Source organism: Helobdella robusta, assembly GCF_000326865.2.
Source record: "Helobdella robusta unplaced genomic scaffold HELROscaffold_28, whole genome shotgun sequence".
NCBI lineage: Eukaryota > Metazoa > Annelida > Clitellata > Rhynchobdellida > Glossiphoniidae > Helobdella > Helobdella robusta.
Genome location: NW_008704435.1, coordinates 1,131,665 through 1,145,113, shown reverse-complemented (window position 1 = coordinate 1,145,113; position 13,449 = coordinate 1,131,665). Strand labels below are relative to the sequence as shown.

At 32.7% G+C, this 13,449-nt stretch overlaps 3 protein-coding genes across 3 annotated transcripts; 1 reads left to right on the top strand and 2 right to left on the bottom strand.

Moving 5' to 3' along the window:
* Window positions 1–2,040: 2,040 nt before the first annotated feature.
* On the bottom strand, window positions 2,041–3,063 carry HELRODRAFT_173964 (hypothetical protein; the record flags this gene model as incomplete). Its single annotated transcript, XM_009020529.1, has 1 exon — window positions 2,041–3,063. The coding sequence occupies one exon, from the start codon at window positions 3,061–3,063 to the stop codon at window positions 2,041–2,043; it is 1,023 nt and encodes a 340-aa protein (XP_009018777.1).
* A 1,703-nt stretch (window positions 3,064–4,766) lies between these two features.
* Window positions 4,767–8,412, bottom strand: HELRODRAFT_173963 (hypothetical protein; the record flags this gene model as incomplete). Its single annotated transcript, XM_009020528.1, has 3 exons — window positions 4,767–6,418; window positions 7,730–7,848; window positions 8,354–8,412. 3 exons carry the CDS (start codon window positions 8,410–8,412, stop codon window positions 4,767–4,769), a joined length of 1,830 nt encoding a protein of 609 aa, XP_009018776.1.
* An 816-nt stretch (window positions 8,413–9,228) lies between these two features.
* On the top strand, window positions 9,229–13,186 carry HELRODRAFT_192109 (hypothetical protein; the record flags this gene model as incomplete). Its single annotated transcript, XM_009020527.1, has 11 exons — window positions 9,229–9,507; window positions 9,647–9,801; window positions 10,126–10,284; window positions 10,519–10,639; window positions 10,834–11,030; window positions 11,147–11,341; window positions 11,658–11,790; window positions 11,901–12,161; window positions 12,255–12,431; window positions 12,755–12,920; window positions 13,035–13,186. The coding sequence occupies 11 exons, from the start codon at window positions 9,229–9,231 to the stop codon at window positions 13,184–13,186; spliced, it is 1,995 nt and encodes a 664-aa protein (XP_009018775.1).
* Between the last annotated feature and the right edge of the window lie 263 nt (window positions 13,187–13,449).

The following is a 13,449-nucleotide window of genomic DNA, read 5'->3' as shown; positions in this document are numbered from 1 at the left end:
CATGAAATAAATAATTAATCAAAGACATGAAATGGATGTTTCTTTCTCGCGACCAAAGTGTTCTCCCTATGTGAAAAATGTCTTCATCATGATTAATTTAGGAAAATAGTTTAAAAATCTTTCTGTCGATAGTTTGATCATTCATCCATTTTAATTTTTCTATTATGTCAAAGTGAATTACACGTTATACGTTTTACACATTTTTTAAGTTTTAACGGCGGGTGAGTGTTTGGTAAAGCTTTGTCCTAAAAGTGTGAAACTCATTTAAGGTAACATACATTTATATTCATCTCTGTGTATATGTCATGATGTTTTTCCATAATGTATATATTGTAGATATGGAAACATTATGTTATATAAATACATATATGTATGAATTTATATAAATACACATAATATATACATATATATTATATATATATATTGCTATATATATTGCAATTGGTAACTATGAGAGCTTTTTGAACCCAAAAGTTTTAATTTCAAAATTTTACTAGCTTGAAATTAATTCTTTTAATATTCTTAATTTGTTCTATTTATCTAATGAGAAATAAATTATAATTACTGAATGTTCATCGTAATTTTTTACACAAATATAACCGAGCAAGAACGTAAGCCGCGATTATTTCATCTGAGTTAAGAGGCAAAAACCTGACAACCAAACAAATACAACTATATATTTTTAGTTCCGACATTGTACACAGTGCAACCGCTAACGAGCATGCGAATCATTTTTTCAGTATTTTCGAGGACAGCCAGATACACAGACACCGTTAGGCGGATTGTTACATTGAATATAAATACGTAAGTTTGGAATTGCCAATTGGAGTCACCGGTAACTTCTGTGCATTTCTTTCACCAGATTTCTTTGTTAGTGTACTTAACCGTTGTTTCGTTCCCCCCCAAAAGTGTTTTACTCTTGATAAGAATACCAAACTTGATGCAGAGCTTATAACAGTTTTGTTTGCAGTGCTATGAACACCAGCCAGTTTGTTCAGTTAGTGGGACTATTTATTGAGTTAATGGGTTTATCCGTGGGGTCAATTGCAATTTGACACAAGAATTTAAGTTTGTCACATTTGTGGGCGATTAGAAAAATATAATTTGTGCAGCTTTTGGGTATAAAAAGATATGAGAAAAGGTAGGCAAGGGCACATATAACTTACTCTTGATTGAAAATGGGTATTTTCATTGTTCACATTTTTATGGAATATCGTATGTAGCACGGGAATAAGGTGTTGGAGAAGTATTTTAAAAATAGAGGATCCAGATATCGAAAGTAATCTGTGGAAGACGGCTGCAGAAATACAGATTCGCCAACAACTTGTTAACTTTCTCTTAATTTTCAAAGGTATTAAACAATACAGAGCAGATGTATGCACGCGTGAAGTCATACATTACACGCGTTGCACGAGATGGGCGGACTCGATCAGACCAGGTGCCTTAACCATTACACCATCTTGCCACCACGTATGTTATCAACTTAAAAATTGTATGACCAAGCAACGATGGGACAAGTCACATAAATTTAGGAAATCAGTTTTTGAATATTATCGTGTGCATGCGTTGTAACGTAACGTTGGCGGAATTTCTAAGTAAAGATGCCAAATCTTCTGCTTTCATCCCATCTTTAAAAAAAATTAGAGGATCTTAATGTATGAACATGTCTATTAAATTAAGTCGCTTGCATGGCGCTTTTATATAAATGATACTACTATTATTATTACTAACAAATTCTGGCCACGAAGGGTTTGTAAAAAAATTATTTAATACAGTAAAAATATCAACATTCAGCTTTAATTTGCACGTCAACATTATGCTAACTTTATCAAAAAACAAACTGTCAATGAAGAAAAAAACCATAGCTATTGCAATTTATTATTGAATGTTCAGACCATTAAAAATTTTACAAAGCTCTTCAACAATTCCAATGAAAAAATTAAAAGGAAGAAATATACACAATGAAGAAAAAGATAATAATTTATTCATAATATTTAACATATATACATTGACCTCATTTGCTTTAGAACATCTAAAATATCAGGAAAATGATTCAACACAAACTGAATAATTTTTTCCAAAATTGTTATCCCAATAAGTGTCAACATCAGACAGACAAGCAATAGCAAACTCTAATAAAATATGCTTGCTCTCCTGAGAGGGTTCAGTATCATCAGACTCAAACTTCACCATTTCATCTGTGGTAGGGTTTGTTTGAGAAGTTGTGAAGTTATCTTGCGAGAGAACTATAGAGAAAACAAATCTACGATAGCCAAGGACGTTTATGGCCATATCTTCAGACTCCTCCATAGCTGCACACTCATAATCTTGCCATGACTTCCACCTGTCAAATGTCATTCGAACAAAAACTTTATTAATGTTGGTAAATAAAGAAATTGCTATGATGCCAGAAATTGTCCACTTATCTTCACAATCCACACAACTTTCCAATTTTACATTGTTGTCTGAGATCATATCTTTGAACCTGAAATTGATTCCTGGTTGCTCGAAGAGTAATGTCATTTTACATCTGTTAGCATTGTTAGAACTTCCTGCTTCGCAAGATAATCTGTGTTTTTTTATTTTTGCATTTGGCAAATATCGTAAAACAGTTCGAGGGATTTTTGGTGGTTCATCAGCATTCTGCATTTCTCTAACATCGGCCAATGTGACACCACATGTGTCGGCAAATACAACATGCTTGTTTTGCTCATCTTCATCTACTTTATTTTCAAGTTTTCTTTTTATTTTCAAGGAAGATTTTCTAGTAACGTTAACTTCAGTCTGGGGCTCATTGGATTCCAAATCACTTTCACATTCTTCAATATCAAAATCATTTTCAGTGAATATCAGTGATGGAACTTCTGGCATTTTTTCACTTACTGATAGGAAGTTGGTATTAGATATTGTTTCATCAATCTCCTCATCCAAATCAACTGACCCATGACCTAAAACCTCTTTCAGGTTCACTATCTTGTTTGAGCTTAGCTTTCCATCTTTGTCCACGCATCTGCTTTCTATTTCCAGCATTCGTTTACGAAAATCGGTCGTTTTGTTTTCCATGGTTGGTCACAATAAGAATTAAAATTTAAAACACACTTTGTTTCTCAATTCCATATAAATTCATTTTACATACTAGTAACTCTTGTTGCACCTTAAAAAATTATAAAAATAATTTAAAATTAAATTAGTGAAAATCTTCATCAATGTTGTTAAAATTTAAAAAAATGTATTGTATGAGTAATACAGTTTTATATTTTAAATATTTTAGATGCAAGAAGAATTTAGAGCAGATGAATTGAGCATGGCAAAGAAAACAACGTCCTACCTCGGGAAACCGGGTCTCTGGACGCAAAACGAAGATTGATTGATTGATTGATTGATTGATTGATGGCAACGTTGATGGGTCCTAAGGACGAATAGAGGGCATGAAAATGAAATGACATCAAGAGCAAATTAAAAAACTGAACACTTTTTGCAATAAATTACACGTACCCTTTGCCAGATTGTGTACAAGTTTCGAATTAAAATAAAAAAACATAGGCAAAAGCTTGAAAGTTTTTACGAGTAGCTCAAACTTAAACTATACTTATGTCACAACAGTCTCTTAAGTAAAGGTTTTCAATGGTACCATTGAAAAGGTACCATTTCAGTGGTACCTTGCTGTTTTTTCTATTTATATTATTTTTTATCTTAAATATTTACAATTTTTAACAATGTACAATTATTTTGTAAATGTTTGTGCGTGTGTTCGTGCGCGTATCAAGTGTGTGTGTGTTTGTGTGTGTGTTTGTGTGTGTGTCGTGCCTGTGCGGGCGTAGAAACAAGTTAGTCACGACATGTTTTTTTAAAATATACAGTTCAGTGATTAATAAAAAATAAAAAAAAGTACAAAAATTGCCATTGTATAATTTAGTATAGAAATTTATCTATATTAGGCTATATAAACTTGAACATTGACCTGGATGGTTTTGCGTTATGTACATTCTAGACAGATCACGAGTAGACCATACGACCCAACAGACAAACACTGCATTAAATTTCTTTAATTTTTCATCCATGCTTCAATTGTTGCATAAGATTAAAATATATATAAAAGAAAGATCGTAGCCATTATAACAATCTCCAAGTGAGTTCACTTCGGCTTGGAGGTCGTTCATATAGAACTTAAAACAGGAATTACCTTATCGTATTTTCAGTAAAAAAAATTTACTTGGAAGCAAAAGCTCAGCACACCGACACCACATACTTTTCACATTTTATACAAGGAGTAGTAGTCGGTGACGGCGAGTAAGCTGTCACTAAAAGTGCCATGTCTTCTGCTGTTCTCCCACGTTGGCCTGGTTCGAATACTCTACGTTAGAATTAAAAACTGTATATGGTACTAGCTAAGTATATGGTTGTAGGCAAATATGAATAATGACGCAAATGCTTCCCGGTCGATATTAACAATTAATAATTTGATCCCTATACTGAAATTTCATAGAAATGGGTTTAAAACAAAAAAAACAATGTTTATCAAAAGTATTTTAGTCAATAAGATTCATAATCTTGTTCGTGCGTACAATGAAACGCTGTTTGTTTGTTTGTTTGAACGTTAGAATAAACGGCATGCAATATCAATTATAATAAAAAAAGTTGTACTTTTCAATTGAACTTTTAATTTGAAGTTGAGCTTGGGTCTTGGATTAAAGATAAACAACTAAATTGTTTAGATACTTGAAGAAGCGCTGATCGGTAATAAGACACAAAATTAAATCTTCACTTCACTTGAAGGCTAAAAAATTTTTCTCCCATTGTTCATATTCTGTGCATTCAAAAGCATCTGCAAAAATATTTTCTAGCCTGGTATATCTGTTGTCCGTGTGATGTTGGAAGGATGACGCGCCGTAAAGTGAATGCAATTTTATTACAGAGTAGTTGGAGTAATTCGTCAACCAAGTTTCGACTTCTTCAAGTGAAGCTCCCTTTTCTGCATTCTTCGGGTTTAAAAAGTGTTCTGAGGAAATTCCAAATTTTTTCCTGTAGGTAGAATGGTTGATGAGCAATTCAGGACTGACGGATGATTTCACGGCGTCTGGAACCAGAGGATGATCCAAAAATGAATGTTCTCGATATTTTAATTTGAAGTATTGATCGAATTTAGAAATTCGTAGCATGGACAAGAGTGAGCATCTATATTTCGGATGACTGCATTTGTTGTCCGGATGGCAATTGCAACAATGAAATGGCGGCAAAATCAATATTCTATTCAAAACAGACGCGATCGCAAGAGCACTTTTAAGACTAGAAATTTCAATGTCCATTGTTCGAATTTTTTCAAAATGTACTGGATTATCGTATGTGATGTACTTGGCATTAGGATCGGAGTAATATCCTTTTGAATCAATAATCCAGAAATGGTTTTCCTTTAATCTGTAAAGTTTGGCGGCGACACTGCCTAAATAGTTGTTGTGCATGATGGCACATTCCACGCATGGAGGTTCGTTCTTGAACGGCCTGTGAACTTCTTCAAAATAATACAAACCACATGGGAATTCTCTCCTGGAAAGAACTTTCAGAGCGTCAAAAACATTTTCCTTTTCTGCTAACTGATGAATTGCCATGTTAAGGTAGGATTGATCGTGTGATTTTTGATATTTGACGAACAAATTCCATGATTTTTCATAAATATATTTACTTGTTTTGGTTGGTTTGGCGTAAACAAAACCACTGTTGTACATTTGTCTGTCTTTCTGAATGTGGATGCTGCAATTGCTACACGTGAAAAATGTAAAAGGGTTTTTGAACATAATAACGTCAACGTCACACATTAAAACAGAGTAGCCTAAACTCAAAGCCTGAACCATCACAGCAGTTTTTAGGTTCGTTTTGTAAATGTAACCAAGTTTACCAAAGTCGCTGGACATAAAATCATTTTTCAAGATGAAAGACAATGAATGCATCGAAGCAGGAATGTCCAATTTTGTTAATGTTTCATATGATTGCTTGTCCAAACAAACGAACAAAAAGTTTTGAATTTTGTTTCTGACAATTGAGAGGTAATAAAAATTTAATGCGAAACTGACGTAGTCTGCATCTGTTACTGAAAGTATGATGTCTCCAACTGGACTGCTGTGTTTCTTCAAGCCATCGACAAGTGTGGCAGATGGTTTGCTTTTTATCTGACGTGCATTCTCTTTAGAATTTATTAATTTTAGAAGTTTTTTAGGAGCTCTAGTGCTTTGGTAAAAATTTAATTTTTGTCTCATTTGTTCAATTTCTTCAGCAGTTTGTGGGTCATCAATATTAACTTCTTTCACTTCAGTGTTGATCATCAGCACAATGAAAGGTTGTTTGTGCCTCTTGTTCAACAAGTAGTTTGTAGACAAGAAACAAAACACAACTAATATCAACAGCATCAATATGTACGTCTTTTCTGAAAAGTTACAAATTTAAATTTATTTATCTTATACTGAATAACATCCATTTTTACAATGTTAGTAAGTTATTTGAATTCTTAACAATAAACACATAGAGCTAATAGTATTACAGCCAAAAAAGTAAAATTTTGAGAGAACATCAAACCAAATAATGACACCACTAACAAAATTCAAATAAAAACAATAGCACACACACACACACACACATACACACACACACACATACACATACACACATATTTATAATTAGCGTGATTTTTATAAATTTGAAATAGTAAAACATAAATGAATAAAATTTAATTTTGTTAAAACAAAGAATGTTTGAATACTATTAACAATGATTGACTGAATAACGATATTAACAATGAATGAAAAAATAAAAATAAATTGAAGTACTTTTATAAAATCTTAATCTTACTTGATTTGGAAATGGAACAACATGTGGTTACTTGTCTGGGTTTCATCATTCAACATTTATTGTATTATTAATTAATTCACTTTTTAGTGTTTAGTTAATTTTTATTTCATCTATCTATATTCTATAATTATAATTTATTTAAAATTTAGTGGTTATGTTATTAATATTAAACTTAATAAAATTGAATTTATTTTAATTAATTATTTATTATTAAAATTTACGAATAATAATAATTTAAAACTTAAAAAAAAATAACAAAATTTAGTAATAATAAATAAAATTTATTTATTTATTTAATTAATAAATAAATGTAAAAACTGAAGAGACAAGTTGGAAAACCGGACTTAAAGTCCTAATTTAATATAATGCGTAACGAACAACATAAAAAACAATTTGTTTTACCTAACCAAACTTATTTAACTTTATTTAGTGGAAAAGTACATTATGATTCTGCACATAGAAACTGAGCAATCGTGGTACATTAATTAAATATGCATGCTCTGCAAGTTATTTTTTAAACAGTAATCCAGGTGAAAGAAAGCAATGTGTTTAAAAGTGCGGAATAGTATTAACCAGCATGCTAATTGCAATGTACACCTGTACTGTGTATATACCTTTCTCACAGATGGCGTATCTTTATTTTATTCATCAAATCATGAAAATAAGACAAATTCAAATTAACATAGAAACCAGAAGAAGAAAAATTGAAATTTAATTACCATCAAAAAGAAAAATTGTTGTTTTTTAGTCGGATGTTTGTTCCCAATAATGTGCCGTGAATTCACCAGCAAAACGTAATATATCTGATGATGTATTTATCACAAATGTCTTCAAATGTCCTAGTATCAAATCTTGTATTATTTTAGAAAAGTTCGATTGTTAAGAGGACCTGATAAGAATTCATCACCGGCGGTTGACTGGCAGGTGAAGTTCGGAGTCAACAAATGCCTTATCAGGCATATAGGAACCAAAAACAAAAAAAAAATATTAAGGTTTGGAGGAAGACACCTGAAAATCGCATCAGAAGAAGGGACCTTGGAGTAATTGTACACAGTAATTGGATATCCCTCTTAACAATGCACAGAAGCGGCAAAAAAGGCAAGTAATATGTTTGGTATTATAAAAAGAACGGTAGCCAACAGGAACAGAGACAAATCAATAATGCTAAACTTCTACAAGATTTTGGTACGACCTTAACTAGATTAGAGTACTGTGTACAAACAAGGAGTGCTCATTAGGAACAAGACTAAAAAAAGATAGAAATGTTTCAGAAACGACCACCCGACAGTAAGAATATTTCACTTTTTTTAATTACAGTGGTACTCCCAATTAGCGACTTTGAAAATGTCATAGAAATCAGGTCTTAAAAGAGAGAGGTCTTGAAAAAAGAGTACACAAAATGTATACATTATTTTGTATTATGTAAATGTACACTGCATTGTATTATATTCAAACAATATATAGTTTGGAAAAGTTAGCACAGGTTGAGTCTTTGTCATCTACTGCAGCAAACTCTTCTAATGTCATGCCGTTGAGGAACTTGACTTCATTTGCAGGGTTCTCTTTTTCCATTTCAAGTTGTGTTACATAATCTGAAAGTTATTGTTTACATATTCAATATTTTTTGCTTAGGAAATTGAATGGGGTTTAAAAAATAATAAACACGTTACCCAATTAAATTTAAAAACAATAGCTGAAACAAGAATGAAAAGCCAGAAAATGATCACTTTCAATGGCCTTTCAATTGTTGGCATCTTAAATCCACACTTCAAGAAACATTTGAAAAAATTTTACGTATTATTAATAATTTTTTTGTGTTTTTAAGGTCGTTGGTCGAGTTTTGAAGCAAGTTTAGGGAGTGAGGCTTAAAAAACAATCCGGTCGGGAATGAGAGAGAGTCGAAAATGAAGAGGTCGTTAGGGGGAGTATCACTGTAAAATACATTTATGGACAATCTTCACTGTTTTAATAACTAATTGTTTATAAGTTTATTTCGAATTAGACGTTATGCAATTAATAAATGAAATTATAAATAAAAAAATGGGGTTATATATTTTTGTGTAAAGTTTCCAACTTTGTTTAGATATTTATATTCATAGGCAACACTTCACATGTACTTCCGTGTGTGTGTGTGTGTGTGCGTGTGTGTGTGTGTGCGTGTGTGTGTGCGTGTGTGTGTGTGCGTGTATGTGTGTGTGCGTGTCAGGAAGTTTGGAAATAATTCGCCCTAGTGCATTGTTACATTGTCAAGCTGTTATTAAATTTTGAGAATGTGAAAACGCATTTGAATACAAACTCACACTATAAATTAGACATATTAAATAAGAACACCACATTTAACTCTAAACAACTAAGAATATTTTTGAAACTTTCATTCGTTTTGTTACCATGCTTAAATCAGAATCGCAGGCAGTTATCTTACGGCTATTATTACAAGCACTTTTTCTCTACACTACGACCAACACCGTAACAGTCACTAATCTCCTGCTGAATTTTCAAAATGTTTCATTTTCAGTTGACGGCGTGGATTATCAATCGTTACCACCACAGATTAGTAGCGATTCAACAGCCAACATGTTTGACAACAACCCTGAGACACATTTTGAAGTGGCAGCCGGCAGAATTTCGCATTCGATGACGATCAACATCTTCCTTCCTTCCGCGATGGTTTGATGTTACTTCATTCTTATTTATGGTTTTGTGTTTATTTAAAAATATTTAATTTAATTTTTGAGTAATGTTAGAAATATTTGTAAACAAAAAAATATACATTTGCACAGAGAAAATGATATAAATGTGAATGCAGATCCAAAAGATAAGCATACAAACAGAAAGTGTTGCAAGCTCGAGTTACACGGTATCCCTACAAAACGATGAACGCACCTGGCTGCACCGGGTGGGGACTGATTGCAGGGAATCTTACCTCAGACTGGTCAACAATGTGTACTACCAGTGCCTGAGGTGGGAATTGAAAAATACGAGTTGGCTTGTTTGTCGTCTTTATGTGCACTTTAAACGAATTGTAACATCTGCCATCTGAGACTTTTTCATGTTTTTATTAAAAAATACTTTAAATATTTTTTTTTAATGTTTTTTGTCAATTTGAATTAATCAATAACTTTATATATTTTTTATCTGTCGTTAAATTTAAGTATATGATGTTTATGTTAATGTATGTTTTTATACAAGCAGTTTGAATCTTAACTTGCCTAACTTAGCTAATAACTAATCATTCAAGTCTATATGCATTATTACCAAATTTATGTTTTATTATTATTTTAAAAGTTATGGGAGCAACGTAATAGTTGACCTTGAAGATTTTTATGTGGCGGGCAACAACAATGTGACCTGGTGGACGGTTTTTAACAAGCTGGCAATCACCTTCAACATTACGATAAACTCCACTGCTTCAATCGTCATCAAGGATATATCGGCATTAGGAAGGTTATTGAACAGATGTGTTAAAAGACTTGGGAGACTTTAAAAAATGTGTTGTATGTTTAAGGAAATAAATAGATTTTGAAAATAAATTTCATTTTTTTTTCAAATTCAACCAAAGTATTTCAATATTCTTAATTCTAACTACTCCGAAATACCAAATGAATTTTAAATGATCGTCATAAAACATTGAACTTGAGCATACGATTATTTTGATTATTTGGCAACCGACTGACAAAACAGATTCACAGCAGTCGGCAACGTCTGCAATTGTTTCCTTCCTGGCGTTATCAACGCAAACTCCCCGTGTGATCAGCAGGACAGGTGTTTGTGCAGGGACGATGTTGGCTCCAGAGATTGTGTTACTATTTCAACTTCAATTTATATAAATTTATTAACAGAATTTATTTTGTTGAAATTGTTATTTGAATTGATCACTAACCAAATAAAGTATTTTCCAAGTTTTTTTGTAGTTCTGCACATTGTGTTCAAATTAAACAACCAAGCAACTCAGCCCTAACCTACAATCAAAATATTGATTTAACATTATTTCAGTCCACGTGCAAATCTCCCAACTCCCCCTACATATACCCCACCTACGGACCCATCGGAGGATGGCAACATGTCAGTCTCTTCCAAGGATCGTGTTGGAACTTTTCAGCGGCCAGCAAAGTTTACATAGGAGAAGAATCATGTGATTTAGCCCCCAAATGTATCACAAAGGCTCAGATTTGTACTCGCTTTAGAAATATGTACGATGTTATCCAGTTTAGTTTTAGATAACTAATAAATTTTAATCATTTAGTATGACAAAGATTTTACCAACGATGAAAATTTTTTTGAATTTAAGAGGTGTTTGACATTTCAGATATCCTAATGGGACTTACATAGACGATGCCTCCAGCAAATGTTGCACTGGTAGTTACAACGAATCATCCGTTGGATTGAACCTCCCTGTGAAAGTCTGCTGGGAGAGTTTCTGCGTGGCTTTGGACAACATAGCCTATCTCTTGAAAGCTAACCCCGTAGTTAATGTAATGAAACGTAAATCGATCATGATAAGGTAATTGAAAAAGTAAAAACTGCTTTCTTAATTGCTTCTAATTGCTATTTTTTAACATCATTTCAACAAAGAGGTTTCTTCAGCAGTTTGCACAATAATTGATTTCTAACAACAAATTTCAAATTATGTTCAAAAACTTTGAAATGCGAGATGGTGTAATAGTTAATGCACCTGGTCTTGTTGTTGGAGTGACTGCACACGCACGCAAAGATATGCCCACCTTACACGCAATGAATGTAGCGTTGTGTGCGTTGCCGATACCTCTGGCAATTAATTAGAAAAATATTAATAAGAAAATAACTTTATTTTTTTACAGTGGGGGTATCAAAGTGGTATTTGAAGGACAAAATCTCAACTTTGCACCTAATCCAACTTTGCTGACTCAAGCATTCTCTGGATCTAGTTACATATTTGAATCATCTGTTAATCTAACTGACATTACTAAACGGGTGCGAAACACTTCGTTCAATTTTTTGTTCAAGCTTTCATTATTAGCGTAGAGCTTGATTTGCATTTAATTTTAAAATTTTATTCAAACGTTCGCTAAAAATATTTCCAGGTTTGCACTGTGAACTCAGAAGAAAAGCTAATGACCTGTTACACCGTTAATTTGAATGACCGTTCAATAAGTAGAGACTATGCTACCTACATTTTTGCTTTTTCGATTTATTCAAAATTTTCATGTGATGAAAATATATATCTAATCAACGAGCCTGGATTCATAAAATTCACTCTTTGTCCGGATCCGAACATCAGCATTTTGTATCCTTACATCCGGGAGCTACCGAGAGACACTGACAATCCGACGGTTATGATCAGCGTACGTTTTAATTTCTTTTATTTTAAATATCAGAACAAACATAAGTCTTGCAATAATTTCAAACATGAGAGTTGATTTTCATACATTTGAAAGGGGAACGGGCTAACGGGTTGCACTAAAGATGAATTTGGTTTAGAACTCGCTGATTACCAAGTGATGGTCCAAAACGTTAATGCCGAAGTGGTTGACTTGAAAAGCAATTCCATATTATTTAGACCTCCTTCTACGAAGCCAGCCGGTTGTTATTTGAATGAAGCTTGTGAAATTAAAGTAATTAAATTTTGTTACCACTCTATTGAAGATTTTTATTTTATGAAAAATGTAATATCATAAAAATTGTATTTTTAATCACCAAACAATTGTACTTATACCAATTGTTCAATCTAAACTGATTTTGCCACCAAAACAATTTGGATAAGTATGTAATGTTTTTTTTACTTTTTGAATAATGGCTCCACCGATTTCACGTAGCGCCTGATTCTTAAATGTACAGCTTATTTTTTGATTGTATTATTATATTTATCATGCTAGGATGGTTAAACAAAGTATGATGGTTCAATGTATAACATATTCTAACATGCTCAACTGCTCAGGTGCTGGTGGGCTCTTTGAAGCTGGTGGTCGGATTCATCCAGTACGATCGCAACTGGACACCGATTATTCTGGCTGCTGTTCTTGGCTCCGTCGGGGGAATTCTGCTTATCGTGCTTGTTGTTTCAATTGTTTGTTGTGCTAAGAGGAAGAAGTTATGCTTTAAAGGTGATATTTTACTTCAAAATGTGACATCACACCACACCATGCCAGTGCAAAAAACTAATTTTCATTTCGAATTAAAGAATGTTTTAAAATCGTTTTTTAAAATATTGTTTGTAGAAAAAGTAATACCCAAGGAAGTACACGAAGTGCGTGCGCGCAGCTTACTGGACGACATAGATGAGCCGCTGCGATTGAAGGTGCAGAGATGTCTGGTCGACGCGGCACATGTCATCAAACAGCAGGAAATTGGAAAAGGCAAATTTTTGTAAATTATGTCGAAAGATTTTGAATAAATATTTTTATGTGTTTATTGAAGATGGATTAACATGAATATTCAAATTTGTAGGCTTTTTTGGAAAAGTTTATTTCGGACAATACAATGAGAAACCAGTGGCTATAAAGACAATACACGGGGGTAAGTGCCAGACGTTATCAAAATTTTTGCTATTTTAAGATATTCAACGTATCAGTACTTTGGAAAAATTATCAAAAATTATTTCGTTCTATATAAGTTTGGTTAACGTTTAATTCG